This window comes from Diplotaxodon limnothrissa, linkage group LG7 (genome assembly GCF_057381915.1).
Source record: "Diplotaxodon limnothrissa isolate DT_005_m linkage group LG7, D_limnothrissa_male_GT1.1, whole genome shotgun sequence".
Classification (NCBI taxonomy): domain Eukaryota; kingdom Metazoa; phylum Chordata; class Actinopteri; order Cichliformes; family Cichlidae; genus Diplotaxodon; species Diplotaxodon limnothrissa.
This window is the reverse complement of record NC_140602.1, coordinates 28,037,798-28,053,712: the sequence shown is the minus strand read 5'-3', so window position 1 is coordinate 28,053,712 and position 15,915 is coordinate 28,037,798. Positions and strand designations below refer to the sequence as shown.

General features: G+C 39.0%; 2 protein-coding genes across 4 annotated transcripts in view; one reads left to right on the top strand and one right to left on the bottom strand.

Moving 5' to 3' along the window:
* ckap5 (cytoskeleton associated protein 5) overlaps positions 1-3,273 on the bottom strand; it is a 42,841-nt gene extending 39,568 nt beyond the window's left edge. For both annotated transcript variants that reach the window (XM_085359523.1, XM_085359524.1), the window contains exon 1: positions 3,167-3,273. The gene's annotated coding sequence lies outside the window, so the exon portion shown is untranslated. The remainder of the gene's footprint in view (positions 1-3,166) is intronic.
* A 5,815-nt stretch (positions 3,274-9,088) lies between these two features.
* cstpp1 (centriolar satellite-associated tubulin polyglutamylase complex regulator 1) lies at positions 9,089-15,845 on the top strand. Of its 2 annotated transcripts, XM_085357833.1 has the most exons (10): positions 9,089-9,288; positions 9,365-9,467; positions 10,893-11,023; positions 12,021-12,105; positions 12,298-12,383; positions 13,007-13,051; positions 13,121-13,214; positions 13,828-13,937; positions 14,099-14,162; positions 14,916-15,845. In XM_085357833.1, the coding sequence occupies exons 1-10, from the start codon at positions 9,246-9,248 to the stop codon at positions 15,082-15,084; spliced, it is 930 nt and encodes a 309-aa protein (XP_085213959.1). In that variant the 5' UTR covers positions 9,089-9,245; the 3' UTR covers positions 15,085-15,845. The 2 variants fall into 2 exon arrangements, with proteins under 2 accessions (XP_085213959.1, XP_085213958.1); XM_085357832.1 differs by having other exon boundaries at positions 13,007-13,214.
* The last annotated feature ends 70 nt before the right edge of the window (positions 15,846-15,915 follow it).

The following is a 15,915-nucleotide window of genomic DNA, read 5'->3' as shown; positions in this document are numbered from 1 at the left end:
TGCTGTTCCTAGGACTGCGCTCCTCTGGACAGAGATCTTGGGTGTTGTTTCTGGGATCTGCTGGAGACACTTGTCCAGCTTGGGGTCACTGCAGTGATTACCAATGGGAGCACTGCTGCCTTCACATCTTCTCAAGCTCTTCTCTCAGCCTGTGGTACTTTTTTCAAGCTTCTCATGATCCTTTGTTGCTTTCACTTAGTATAGCAACATCAATTACAGTTGCCTTCCTTGGTTTATCCACAAATATTATGTCCGGTTGGTTAGCCAACATCAGTTTGTCTGTATTTGGAAGTCCCACAGAACCTTAGCTCGGTCATTCTCAACAACCCTAAAGAGCATGTCCCAGTTTAACATCACGACTTCCAGGTCATACTCGACACAGTCGTTTCCGCAACACTGCTTTTCTCCCGAGGTCCCCAAAACTGTTGAAAGGAATGGCTTATTCAAAGGCTCTGGAGGTCTCTACATACACACATAAAGTTCTGTCAAAAAGTTCACTGAACTCTGATATGCACTGAATGTTTTTGTTCATCAAGTGGTTGTTGGCTTCATTTGTATTGGTGATGCAAAGGCACGTCACAGTACAGATGCTGTGCAAGAACTCCTTGCTGGCAAGATTACGCTGTACTTTGCTTAATTCAGCAGGAAACCGTTATCGTGCGACACATGCAATAGAAATTAATGGGTTTCAGAGCCTATGTGAAAAGGCCTTCAGGCTACTGAATTTGGGGTGAAACCCTCCATGCAGTGTAATGAGCTTCATTGTCTTGATGTCAGTGGCATCCATCTCCTCCTTTGACCAGCTTATTATCCCAGCAGGGTGTCTAATCACTGGCAGAGCGTAGGTGTTGATTGCCTAGATCTTGTTCTTCCCATTCAGCTGACTCCTTAGGACTTGCTTTACTCTCCGCAGGTATTTAGTGATTGTGGCTTTCCTAGCAGCCTCTTCACAATTCCTATTTGGCTGTGGGATTCAGAGGTCATTGTAGCTGCCCTCAATGTCTCTAATGCTGTAGCCATTTCCTTCTGGTAGTACAGTCGCTTCAGTTCTGACTGCTCCCTCTCCAAATTCACAGCCTTTGCCATGACATAAAATCATATTCTGTACAGTATATAGCCAAAGTTTTAACAATGTGAGTATATGACTAAAACCTTTGCTAGCTTTGAGGCATCCACTGGTGACACTTGGGCACTCTCTGACAACATTTCCTCCTCTGATTCAAACCATCACAAATTCCACCACCAAAATATCACTATTACATTTACAATGGAACTGAATGCAAAAATCCTAATTAATCATGTTTGTAGGATCTATTTAATAACTGTTCTCTGAAAAATGTGTCCTGTTAAAGGGAAATTCATATAAATACATATGCAACAAGGCCAACCAAATAAAATATCTACCGTTTCCACACTTTTCAGTCCAAACCACTTTGCACCACTTTCTTATATCCTGACAGTAGCTTTTTAATGCTGAAAGAGAGCTTTACTGTAGCACAATCTGGCTGATGAAAACCACAAACCACTTTAATGGAGTTGCAATATTCATGCTGACTTTAATATACCACACATTGGCATACAAGAAAAAACAAGGGCAATGGCACACTTGAGCATGTGACACAGTTACCTTCTAAATTCAATACAGGGATGTGTCAGGATCTGAGAGTAAATAACGTTTTGTGTTATGCACATCGTACAAGTCAGGTGTAAGAGATTCTAGGTTTAAATAGTTGAAGCGCTTGATATAAAGCAGGTGTCCTCTGGATGAATCAATTAGGCTGTTGGATAAATCTATAAATCTGGCTTTGAAACTCCTTTACCTTTAGTACCTACTCGGATCGACTCAGATCAACTGGTTTGCAATCAAGTACCATCGAATATCTGTGGTTGTCGTCATAGCCATGCTGCAGAGTGTCCAGTGATGTAATTAATATGCGACACGAACACTACAACAAAGATGGAGTTCAAGGCAAGAACATACCTGCTGCTCAGTCTGTAGCTTTTCATCGGACTCTGGGACCATGGCATTGTTTTTTGTAGCCATTTCCCTTGTTGTCGGGTTTCAAAGACTGCAGTTTTGATTTTCGTGAATGAGACGCTCTCATGACTCGGCCAATCAGTGGCATGCAGTCTGACATCACATTTTAGTACCTGCTCAAATCACTTGGAACTGCAGCCGAGCAGGTACTATGACCTAATGGAAAACCCTAAAAACCGTGGAGAGTCGATCCAAGTTGGTACTAATGGAAAACGAGCTTAACGCTGTGAAAGGTAGAGATCCAAAACACAGAGAACAGGTCAGGGAGAGAGATGAGTTAGAGAAAGAATTGACAACTACCCAACAGGAAAGAATGGAAAAAGAAGACATCCACGAAGGAAACAGCTGTAAACAGCATGTAAAAACTGATGAAGTTCTTAAATTCAGTCTCACATTTGATTGCTTTTCTCAGGTCAGAGTAATGTAAATTTGTGACTTTAGTGAAATAGCCTTAGAAACAAATTACAACTCAATACGTGTGATCAATAAGCTCTCCTACTCAAAAAAAAAAGCAGCACTACACCTCTAGCTCTCAGTATTACAGAATGCAAACTTAAATACAACCAAATGAGCACAGCTAACCTTTATCAACTAGACTCCCCTTTAAATACACCCAACCAGTCATTATCACTTTGGTTATCAACCGTGCCGTCAATTAACCACATCACCGATTGTTTGCTTTCCCGGTTTGACTGGGAGTGGCCAGCATAACATAACTAGCGGTCGTTAGTTGCTAACGTTAGTTACCGAGGGCCATTAACTAGCTAACTTAGCAACAACAGTGACAGTTGCTACGTTACCCCGTTAACCGCTCATTCAGGTCCAACCCGCATCAACACAGACGGCTATCGCTAATGACAAATAAACATTGTTAAACATGTCGTGCAAAATTGTATTATGCATAAGTTATTTTCAAAGTCAAACCTCGCCGTTAATTTATTGTCGGTTGGTAATAGCTGTTAGCTGGTTAGAAAGAAGGCTACAAGCTAACCTTCCATCCCCGCCAACATAACCAGGCCTAACAGCGCAGTTCGCAGCTACACACATTACATCACAACTAGCTCAGATTCAAACCTGATTTGTAGTTGCTTAAAATAATAATAATATTTAAAATCTTCAACATAATACCTGTTTGCGTCTTTTAAAAAATACGATGCTGCTTCCCCAATTCGATGAGGATGATAAAGATCACTGAAGCGGGGTCCAGCCGAGTTTTATACAAGTGCTTCCCTGCCTCGAAGGAGATTCAACACTATTTCCGGTACAGAATAAAACAGACAGTTGCGCTGTTTCTTATCTAATTCAAATTATAAATATAATTTACAGAAATTGCGTATTCGTTAAAAGAAAAACTTCGAAAAAGTATTTCTGGGCTGGGATATGAAAATATTTGTTTGTCTGTCTGTGGAATATGCGTGTGTTGAACTCTTATTTTAAACACAAATGAACGCCCACTTCCGATTTCGCTAAATACGTCCAACTTCTTTCAGCTTTTTCAAATTTCTCCAGAGCCGGACAAACGGAGGCGGAGCGGAGAGCGGGACACCACCCCGACGACGTCACTCCTGTGCTGAATCACTTTTAATATTTAGTCCGACTGCATAAGCAACCTGTCATGGACAGTGAAGAAGCAGCACACAAACAAAATGCTACCTTTATACAGTGAAATTTTACTTATGTGACTACTTATTCATCTAATGGGCTTCTTTGTTTTTCACTAGACGGAGACAGATGTGGAGAGAGATTGGTTGCGTTTGAAATATGCTCCGCCTTCAATGTGTGAAATTCCTTAGCTGATTGGAACAACGCGTGCATTGCTTTCTCAGAAGAGATTTCATTGGCTACTCTGAAATTAAGTCTATCTCAAAACTACGATTGTCTATGTAAACACTTGTTTGTTTCGTGTACGCCCTTTAAACTTTAGTGATGAGCGATGTTATGCCAAAAACCGATTTCCGATGTTTTTATGTGTATTTTGTATTTCGAATATTTTTACTCATATTAGTAAATAGACAGTAGTGAACATGATTTATGATTGGGTTATATATAGAAGAAAGAAATAACCTGTTGTTGAAGTATCTTTATAACTCTGCGTATTTGTACCCACATTGTCCTCTGCAGTCCTTTTTGGTCACTTTAAGTAAGTTTGTAGAACTGTGGTGTTATGTTTGTTACAATTTCTGCTACCCTCTTGGCTTGATCCATTGACTGATCTCTTTCGAAAATCACATTTTTAATGTCAACGACACATTGTATCCGGGTAAATAAAGGATATATAAAAGTCTCTCCAAAGCTCAGTGCAGAATTTGATGGCCACCATAAAATGATTGTGTCGTGTCAAGGTAGGTAAAGGTAGGTATCTCTGAAGGAATTAGGTTCCCCTGCATGTGGAGTACGCGCTGGGCAGGGGAAAGCGGATCCAGTTGACTTCGCCTCCATTTCAACTAACCACACGTGGAAGTCGTGACGTTTTAGTTTAGTGAGAAAGTAAAAGATGAATGTCGTTAATTTACCGTTCAGTTTGTGGGTTACAACAGAAATTATACATTTATTGTTCTCAGGTATTATCGGACTGGATTATTTCAACAAACCGACGACATTTTGCCTGGTAATATGTATCCTTCTGTAACTTGATTGTATAAAGAGCTAAAACCTCCAAAATTTCAGTAGTAATAAGTCATTATAAGAAGTGTTTGCGAACTTTAGTTCGCAAACACAATCAAGAATGACGGATACTGTTTGTCCGTGATTTGGACAGTCCAGCGCATGCTCCCGACACAGGGGTAACTGTCGGGATCCCTACCTTGGCAAGACACCGGTCTGGACCCGTTCATTGTGGGTTGTTGCTGTTGTTGACAACAATAACAGCTGACAATTAAGCTAACATTATGCCCGCTACTGTCCAAAAAGTATTGCATTTTCACTCTGATAAACAGTTTGATTAAATTCTCACACCAGATGAAAATTTATACTTATACAATTTATATTTTTTATACTTCAAAGAAGTAATGCAGTAATGTAGACCAGCAACTAACAGCAGTAAAAATATCACTTACAGAAAACTCACCAGAGTATTGCTGTCAACAGACAGCAGTGAGCTTAGGTGACTTATTGATCTCTATCAAAATGTTACACAAGGTTTTATAGTTCCCTCCACAGTAAGACAGATGTGGGCACTTGACAGCAGACACTAGTGGCCTGCACTCACCAGGAATCAACCTTGGCGAGTTTTTGTGACGAAAATGTAAAATAACGCAAAATATACAATAGACACATAGTCCTGTTATTTCTGTCATTCCTACTGCCCTCTGCCTAGGTAAAGAGTAGAGATAATTTCATTTCATTTGTTCATATGTTTTAATTACATGAGTACACACATTTCAATATCAGCTGGACATAGCACACCAAGGGCCATTCACAGTTTATTTTTTTAATGATGGCTGTGATTATCAATACAATTTGTAAATGTTTGTGTTTATTTAAAAGGGAAAATACTTATTAATTAACATGAGCACTTAAGCTCATCATGTAAATATGCCAGATTTACCCACAGACTATTTCATCTGCAATCCCTGGCAGGTTAATGGCATATTAAATAAAGCAACAAACCAAACATTTAGAAGCGTGTGAACATAAAACGTGTGACAAAAACAAATGTCCATATACCATTATTAAAGATCAAACCCTATAATCACTTACACCCCCCCCCCCCCCCCCCCAAAAAAAAAACCAAACCAAAAAACATTAGAATCAAGGATTTTCAAGGGCATTATGTCATGTTTGATTATCCAATAATCACTGTTTTACAAATTTAGAAAAAGAAATAAAGAATGTTATATAGTCTTTCTTTCCGAGGGTATTGTATTCCAGGTATGAGCTGCTTGATAAGACAAAACTGATTGCCCAAAATCAATTTGGGCTGAAAAGTGCTCTAATATTGTTGTTGGTTATACGAAGTCACCAAATCCCAGCCTCTCTAATTTGATTTGAATTTTAGTATCTTAACCTCCTAGGACCTGGTGTCCACATATGTGGACATCACATTTTGGGTTATTTAGACCAAAATACTCAATTTTGCTCTACAAGGGCCTGATATCCACTTACAAGGACATTATTCTGCTACTGTTCTATCAAATTTTTAAACAAATATCCTCATATGTGACTCTTATTTTTCATAAAACCAAAAATAAGGTAAAAAAAAAAATCTGGTAATTCTTTCTTTTTACATTCATTGGGCCCCAATATGCTCAAATATCAAAGAGAAATTAAAAATGCATGCTGTGGAAGAGTTCGGGTCTTAGGAGGTTAAAGAATGTTTATGAAACATTTAAGTATAGAGAGGACTTGGATAGACTGTACTTGGATAGTACAGTCACAGATAACGGACAACACACATAGGAGACATTTGACTTATAATTCTGTGTTGTTTCTGAATCAAAATAACTAAAGATACTTTAAACATTTATGTAACTAAGCACTAAGGTGTCGAATGAAATGCCAAAGAAATAAATTCTACTAATATCCCAGCTGCACATGAGACCTATCAAACCAAAGGAGCAGGCAAATAGCACTACACTGCAAACCGTCACACCCAGTTTGAGAGAAATTGCAATAAATTTACCAGTGGGCACGCACTGCAAACAGCGTAGCTGGGAATCAGCGCTATGTATGACCTGCAATCTGGGTTCTTTAACAAGACTCATTCTCAATCATTCATAACAGCCTTTACGGTCGGACAGACTAACCAAAACAAAATGACCAATCAATCAAAAGAACAAAAAAAGGACAGCAGAGGCAGCTTTATCTGTTGAGTTCAGGGATTTATTATGAACTTGTAAACTTGTAAGTGTTGGTATGAACTTGGTCTCCTATTAGCATAATAAACATGGATAAGTCAGCATGAAAGTACTGAGGAAGACTAGTTTAGTGTGATTTAAAGTGTGATGTCCCTGCAGAAAGTGCTGTGGTTCAGAGTGAGGGCTCAGAGATTAAATAAGTCCTCTTTTACTGCCAACAGTGGGATAAACTGAGAGAGAAGATACTGCTGGTGTAGCTGTTGTGGTCCTGAGAGTCTATGGTGGATGTGACTTCATAAGCCTTTGCAGAAAGGATGGCACTGAGACACTGGACTTGCTCATACTCTGGGTTCCCTCTTTATTCTGGTACAAAGATAACAGATCACAGTTGTCATCAACAGTGTTTTATGCAGCTGCAACATTCAGGTCTGTTAACAAGGATTAGAACAGTTATAAGAGTGTATTACTGATCAGTGTACACTGGGTAGCTAGTTAGCTAGTACCGTTAGCTAAAATGATCATTCGCTCTGGTTTTTGCTGCTGCTCCTAATGAGGAATGGGGGACTGCTGTGTCTGTGTTAATTTCCTGATCAACCACAGTGCTAATGTACTAAACAAAGTTTTGAAAGAAACCAGGCTCTGTGCTTTGTAGTTGCGAATCCAACATGGTGAAAAGAGGACAGAGGCCTTCTGATTGGCTGACCTCTACTGTCGTTACCTCCGTCCCAGCCCTCCTCGTATCTTCCCTCCACTACCACCAACACCTCTGTTTTTTATCCCCCTTCAGCTACAAGTGCAAGTTTTGAAATGCCTTTCTCCCAAGAAGTGTTGCAAAATTGCAGAATATGTGAATCTGACTTGAGAGGGTGTAGTCAAGTGCTTGTATTCACTGATATAAGAGGTTATAATCACAGAGTTGTAGTTGTAAGCAGTAAAAAAAAATTCAGTAAAATTTAAATGAGAAGTTTGCAGCTCACAGTGTATTTGCTGATGACACCAGCTACATAGGACTGATTGAGAACATTAATTATTCAGCCTACAGAGTTCAGCATCTGAAGCGATGGTGTGACAACAACAACCTACATCTGAACACAGCCAAGACCAAGGAGATGGTAATCGACTTTAGGAGAACAAGGCGATCTGAGCACTTCGCCCTCTACATTGATGCAGCTTCAAGTTCCTCGGGGTCCATATCTCGGCTGACCTTACCTGGTCCACAAACATTTCACAGTAGGTAGGAAAAGCACAACAAAGGCCGTACTTTCTCAGGTGCAATTACTCCAAAGACTTCTAATTAACTTCTACCGCTCCACCATCACGAGTCTTCTGATCTATCTGCTGCACACTCTGGTTCAACTGCTGTACTGTGGAGGACAAGAGAAAACTGCAACGGGTGGTGAGGGCGGCAGAGCGGACAATTGGAACTTCACTAACCCCCCTCAGAGACATTTATACCAGCAGACTTCAGCGGAAAGCCAGTATCATCATCAAGGACCCCTTGCACCCTGGACACTCACTTTTTTCCCTCCTTCTTTCTGGTAAACGCTACAGGTCGATCAGGTCAAAGAAAAACAGAATCAATGTCAATGTCAAGGCTGTCAAACATGCCCTACCCCCACCCTGATTGAAGGTTAACTGTGCTGTTAAAATCCATGGACATTTACAGCGTATTTATGAACCGTATTTATTATAGTAGTAACCAGCATTCCTATCCCTTACTCAATGCGGAATACCACTGATCACATTGCACCTTATACTGCACACTGATCACTCATATATATGTGTGTGTGTGTGTGTGTGTGTGTGTGTGTGTGTGTGTGTGTGTGTGTGTGTGTGTGTGTGTGTGTGTGTGTGTGTGTGTTCTTATGTTGATCTGTACATACTATTATTATTATTATTGTGTATTACAACACATTCCCTGTGTCCATCCTAAAAGAATCTGAATGTCTCCAACGGAGAGATGCAAACTGTGTTTCATTGTTCTTGTAACAGTGACAATAAAGATCTATTCTATTCTATTTGTGAAAATATCATTCTACACATTTGTGAATATTTTTCTGTAACTGTAAATTAAAAACACAAGTGTGTTGAAAAAATCTGTACACGTGAGAATTTCAAAATACAAGTTCCAATTTTTTCTCAGTTTTTAAAGCTCTTAAATTCTGTAAAACGTTTACTTTCAAAGCGGAATCTTTGTCAGTAGTAATGTTCGAGGGGCTCTGATTAATGTAACTCACAACATCCGGCGGTTTCCATGGAAGTCCACCAGCTCACCATGTTAGGACAGCTAGCTAACAAAATTCAGAGTAATAAGAACACAGTGTACGTACAGTAAATAGCTGCACTGTTCACCGATTATAGCTGCGTATTTATTAAGTCTTGTTTCAGTGGGTTTCTATAGGAAGAGCAGAATGAACCGTTTGAACCCCACGGTTCCCGCTGATCAGTATCTCGGTAGGTCGTGTGTTGTTAGCTTTGTCAGTTAGCTCCTAGGCTAACTTTATAATCTCTGTGTGTGTCTGTGTTCCAGCGGACAGCAATGTGCTGTTCTACCTGAATGATGCTGTGATCCAGCTGCTAGAACACAAAGAGGAATACAACCAGTTCGGAGTGATCCGCTACTTCGCTGAATAGTAGGTTCCACACAGTTGTTGAAACAGTGAGACTGCAGCTCCGGTGCTTTAGGTTAACAGGTTTTTACGTTAACTAGTTAGATTTGTTTACGAATTCTACTCTCCGTGTACTTGGTGATACATCGTCATGTTCAAGAAATGGTTGTCACTGTTTGCCAGTGTGTCATACGGTTTAAAAGGATTATCATCTCCAGCTCGTGCAAATGCATAGGTTATACGTATCAATACTACTTCATTGTTGTCTGAAGATCATACTGATACCTACATGCATTTGCACGAGCTGGAGATGGAGACCCCCCCCTCCCCAGGTCTTTAATCCTGCATTACACAGTGACAGACAGACAGGAAAAGTCTGTGAAAATGATGAATCTGTGGATCAAGCATCTGGAACATGGAGAGTGGAATAAGTTATCTTATCTCATTACTTGATTAATAGATGGAATAATCAATACATTACTCAATTACTGAAATCATCAATAGCTGCAGCCCTAATGTACAGTATCATATTCATCATAGTCATCATATGTGTGGCTGTTGTGTGAGCATCACATATCTCTGAAAAATCTAATCTCTGAAAAAGAAATTGTTGTTTAGAGCTCAGTTTCACAGTCCTTCATCATGGTTTTTTTAAGTGTATTAAAATACATTAATAATAATAAAAAACAGTTGAATTAAAAAGCTTGTGCATATGTCTATTGAGGAATTAAACATATTAATGAAAAAAATCTACATTCGGGAAATGCTAATCTGAAAATCTGAAAAGAGCAGACATGGTCAGAGCTACTATCCCATCTTGAGTATTGTCACAGTACAAAAGAAGTTAATAACAACTTTTTCTCACACCATAATCACTACATTACACATGTTGGCCAAGGTGGTTACCAAGAAGAAACTCATCTGTTATGATGAATCTGACTGAATCTATTTCACAGGGTAATGGTGGCTGTGTTTCCAGACAAAGCACAGTTCATTACTGGTGTCAGAGCAGTGAAAGCTGAGCCAGCAGCAGCTTGTTTCGCACACTGGTCTCCCATCAGTTTACCGTTGAAGACTAGCAGTTTATCCACAGTGCACATGCGCAAAACAACCAGAAAAAAGCTGCTGACCTCTCAGCTTGCCCAGCTCAAGTCAGTGTTACGGGAGATGGACACGCCCTCAAACCAGAGAGAGATGCAGCAATTCTAGCTCCGTGTGGTCACAAGGTGGCAGTAATGTAAAGGATGGATGCACACGCTAATAGACAGGCGGGGAGCTTTAACAATGCAAGCACTGCTTGCCTTCCATGTCCTGACAGAAAGTTATTTATAAAGACATATCAGAGTCAGAGAGACTTCATTAATCGCAGAGAGCAATTGAGTAAATTTGTGTGTATGTGTGTGTGTGAGAGAAATATATAATATATCTGGGTTTGTAATGTTTCTGTAGTTTCAGCAGTGTAAAGAACAGTAACCACGTCCTCTTCAGAGAGTTTAACTACATCCAGGCCACTCCACATAACAGAGCATCCTTCATTCGAGTATTCTGGAAATGCTACAGACAGATCGGCAAAAGTGGAGGTGAGAACACAATAATGTCTTTGGACTGTGAAATGAAGCTGGAGTACCTCTGGGGAGAACCATGTAGTCATAGTAAAGAACATGGAAACTACAGACAGAAATATCCCAGCCTGGATTCACTCTCAAGATGTTATTGCTGTGAGGTACAGTGCTACTGCTGATGACAGACCTACCCATCTGTCACTCTCCTGAGATACTGTTTCTAAGTTGCTGTTTCTAAGTTCTTTTTGTCTAACATTCACATGCATTCACACCAGAGAACAACATTGGACTAACATCTTGCATGCAGACTAGGGCAGACTGGGCTTGAACCACCAACCTTCCGGTTATTAGATGATCTGCTCTACCACCTGAGCCTTAATGAAGACAACTGAGTGAGCATCACTTGTAAAAAGTGGACATGAGATTATGAAGCTACCAACCTTGACACACTACAACCTTTGGTTGGACCTGTTGACCTTAAAACTCTGTCCATAAAAATCATGGACAAAATCAGTCAAAGCAGCCTTGGGAGATTCCATTACCCACTAGAAATAAGTGTGAATACAGTTGTACAAGGACCAAATAGCCCTGTACTCTTGAAACATCCCAGCAGGACACATTGACTAGATCTAAAGCTTATTATGGTATACTTAGGAAGCTGGTAAATGTAGACATAGACATTAAATAGACACAGGAGGAGTTAAATCTGGGTGATGCTGTATGTTTCTTCTTGATGTGGTTGCAGTGACCTCAAACAACATGCTTTTTCAAAATCAGTGAATTTACAAATCCTTGCAGATCAAAGAGACAAAGTTTTTGATGTCAGTGTATTTGTAATTAATAAAAAAATTGATATAAAACTATGTTTATGTCATAAGTGTTACATTATTGTTTTAGTTGTCACTGACAGTTTTATGTGTTACAGTTTTGTGCTGTCATGAGTTTTCTATTTAAAACTGGTGGTTAGTCATTGTGTAATTTGTAGCCAACAAATGTTTTGTGTCTTGTGTTGCAGACTTGCTCTCCATGCTGGAATACAGGTCCCTGCTGCAGTTACTGTGTCCAGATTTTCCAGTGGTGTTAGTTCAGAGTGCCGCCAGGTCAGCAAAAGAGTAACTTCCCAAGGTTTCATCTTGATTATTTCACATCAAGATGAAACCTGAGTGCTTTGCACAATATATAATCCTATGTAATTCATTTGAGCACATTTTCAATGTAGCACATTTTGAACACAACAGATCTTAACAGGCTGAAAGTTTCTGGGTAATGATTGCTGTTCTCTCCTCCTCTAGAATTGCTGTGATGGACGACACCATCGATTGTCTGATGTCTTTCTCTGATTTTCTTTATGCTTTCCAGCTGCAGTTTTACTACCAAGGTAATAAACCAAGTGATGAAAAGAATAATTAAAGAGAGCAAATTAATGAACTTAGGGAGGGAAAGGATCAATAAACTGAAGGAACAGAATACAAACCCAAAGGATTATATAGAGAAAATAAGGGAAAATGGTAATAATTCATGTGCACTGATTATTAAATGAAGAGAATCTAGTTAATGAAATAGGAAATCTAGGAAACAGACTGAAAAAATTACTAAAGGGAGTAGATTAATGTTAATCCAGGGAACCGAATGGTAATATGAGTTAACGAAATAAAAGGAATTATTCATAACGACTGTGTAATAAACTGAGGGGGGTAAAGAATTCACCACTAACTGAAAAAATAAGTATCCTAGAAAAAGAGAATATTTAACTTGGGTAACAGATAAGAATGTAAAGATTTGATTAAATTGGATAATAAAGGATAAAATAACTGAGAAAATAGGTTTTACGAACCCATTCTCTCAGTTATTTCACCCGAGGGAATAAACAAACCAATATTAATAAAAATATAGTAATAACAATAAATACAAAATGAATAAAATGTATGTAATAATGTTAATAATGTGATTTGTTTTTAAGTTAAAGGAAACGTCCATTAAATTCATCCATTGTGTTCGTAGAGTTCCTGGACTGTGTGCTGGTAATCTACCAAGATCTGCTAGCAGGTAAGAGTCCCAACACTGTCATCGTCCCCACATCCACCTCCATCGAGCAGATCCCATCTGTGTCTACAGAGGAGAACAACAAAGAAGAGCGGCCACAAGATGGGGTGGAGCCTTCCACTTTGGCTCAGTGTATAGACGCCCTGTGCGACAGGTCCAAACATAGGTAAACACTTCAGTTCTCACTCACCACTATATTCTTTTAGTTTCCTGTAGACATCTTGTGAAGGCGATAACTCTCAAAGGTGATGTAGCTGATGTAATATTTTCAAATTCCTACCATTAGACTTCAAGGTCAATGTCAGAATTCACTTAAAATCTTGTGAATGCGATGACTTAAGGAAGTAACTTAGGATTTTCACATTGCATCTAGTGTGTCTAGGCCAGTATTTAGGTGCTTCATTTTTTAAATTTTAATTGTAATCTGTAAATAAAAAAATATATAAACTAATAAATAATGACCAAAAAGCAATAATAATGATGAATTTAAAAAAAAAGTATTAATTTTAACGACACGTGTTTAAATTCACTAAGACAGTAAGGCTGTATTTTGTCTGTACACTAAATTTGTTTGTGAAGTACGAAAAAATTGTGGTGCAAAAATGTTGATAAATCACTGCGTTTTTGTGCGTATACACTAAATATTTGCAAAAATATTCCCACCTCACCACACAACAATTTCAGTACCAGTTGTAGTACTGATTTGTCATTATTTGTGTGTGTGTGTGTGTGTGTGTGTGTGTGTGTGTGTGTGTGTGTGTGTGTGTGTGTGTGTGCAGTCATCCGCCCAGGTCATGTATGAGGGAAATCCTGAACCAGACTGACAGAATTTCTTACTACAGCTTCCTTATGAGTCTGGCTAAACAAGAGGCCATCAACCAAACTATTGGTGGGTTCAACCACCACTGTGTGTCAATGAGACACTGGGTCTTATTGACACACAGTGCATAAGCATTACATCAGTCAAAAAATGTGCATTTGGTTTGTATTACATTAGTGTTGCTTTCAAATGTTTGAATTTTGAACCTTTTCGTTTCCCTGATTCTGCAGGAGTGTTACCCAGTAAGGCAGAGCTGCTCATTGACCCAGAGATGGACCAGGAACTTGACAAACTGTGAGACTGCACATCTATGCACATAGTAATAAACATATCAACAACAGGAACATTACTCCATATATTAGGCAGCTGTAACCAGGTGTTAATGTGTTATATGACAAGTGAGGGATTCCTCAGATCTGCTGGAGGCTTACAACAGAAAAAAATAGATTTGTACTATTTTCAGCTGACCTGTGTTGTTTCTGTTTTACTCTTATTAAGGATTAAGCGAACTGAATTCTACATTTTAGAAGCAGATGCTACAAGAGTTTTCAGAGCTGCTTTTCAACCCCTAGACAGTTAGTATAGATTGTAGTAAGGTAGATTGGATTGATAGCAAAGAGCATCGAAGTAATCTGAAATTAAACCCCTCAGCAGCACAAGGCTATAAAACAAGAAAAATGAACTCCCTTGAATAATATAATTTATAATTTTTTATACATTTATGCCAATAATGGCTAACACTTATCAATTTTTGAAAAATCACAGCCGTGATGTTCTCTTGCTGTCCAGGATTGCTCAAAGTTCCTGGTTTATCTTTTATATGTAAATTTGTGGGTTTCAAAGGTCAAAATCGAATTAATGTCCAAGCTGCTGATTCTGATATTGTTAGACTTCTGTTCACTGGCATGAAAACGGTTACTCTGCTGCTACTCTCGTGTTCAAATGTAATAGCGCTCCAGTACAATCTCTACATACTTTCACTTTGCTTTTTTCCCATTTTGCTCTTTTCTTCTTCTAATTGTAATCTTTTGTTCTCTTGCTGTCCAGGATTGCTCAAATCGTAGTGAGTCCTAGCAGTAACAGTAGCAGTAGTGCTGTGGGGGGGCTAAAAGAAGTGCAGAAGAAGGCATCACCCAGGAGGAACATCCACCACAGGAGGAGGATGGAGGTGGAGAGTGACGGCTCCACTGAAGAGACAGATTCATCTGAAAACTGATCTCTGACAACTTAGTGACCTGTTGCCTGCCGTCTTAAAGGAACGCCTGTTGAAAATCGACAGTGTGTCAGGACTGAAGAAGAAGACGTCCTTCTAACTTTTACGATTGTAAATAATGCAAATAATATTAAAGAAAGCATTAAAGGATGTGTCTAACATGCATTAGAAAACATACAGAATTCTGCTCTCACCAATCACTACTGCACTATAATTTATAGATGAATCTGTTTGTGGCTCAAACTGTGCAGAATGCAAAAAACAAGGAACCAGATGAGTTCCAAACATCAATACACACACATCTGCATCCAAAAATAGTAAATATATAATACAAACCTGTCTTGTAGCATGCTTTTTAGTCAATAAGACTAGAAAAGCAGAAAGCATTATATGAATACCGTTCCATTTCTGTATATGTTTGTATGAGGCTGTTTATCACAAGAGCAATGTGGAAAAAAATACATCTACAAACTTACTGTAAACACAAAACTGTATACAGAATAAAATTCTGTGAGCTTGTTAAGCAACAAGGCCTTGCAACTTTGAAAGATACAAAACGACATACTTTTACTTTTCTTGTTGCTCTTTCCCGTCACCCTCCAACCTGTCGAGGCAGATGACTCCCACTTCTTGAACCTGGTTTTGCTGGAGGTCTCTTACTCCAAGTGCTGTTGTTGGGGTTCTCTCTAATTCTGTAGGTTGTTTACCTTAGTATATGAAGCACCTTGACTTTGCTGTGAACTTGCAGTGTATAAATAAAATGGAATGGGAAAGTGTATATTGTGATATTTGCTATGTTGATTGGAACAGCCAGTGATCAAACCACCAACCTCC

Coding starts and splice junctions, on each gene's coding strand:
- cstpp1 (XM_085357832.1), top strand. CDS start 9,246: ATGAACCGTTTGAACCCCACGGTTCCCGCTGATCAGTATCTCG. Junction 9,289..9,364: donor TCCCGCTGATCAGTATCTCG/GTAGGTCGTGTG, acceptor TCTGTGTTCCAG/CGGACAGCAATGTGCTGTTC. Junction 14,163..14,915: donor GACCAGGAACTTGACAAACT/GTGAGACTGCAC, acceptor CTTGCTGTCCAG/GATTGCTCAAATCGTAGTGA.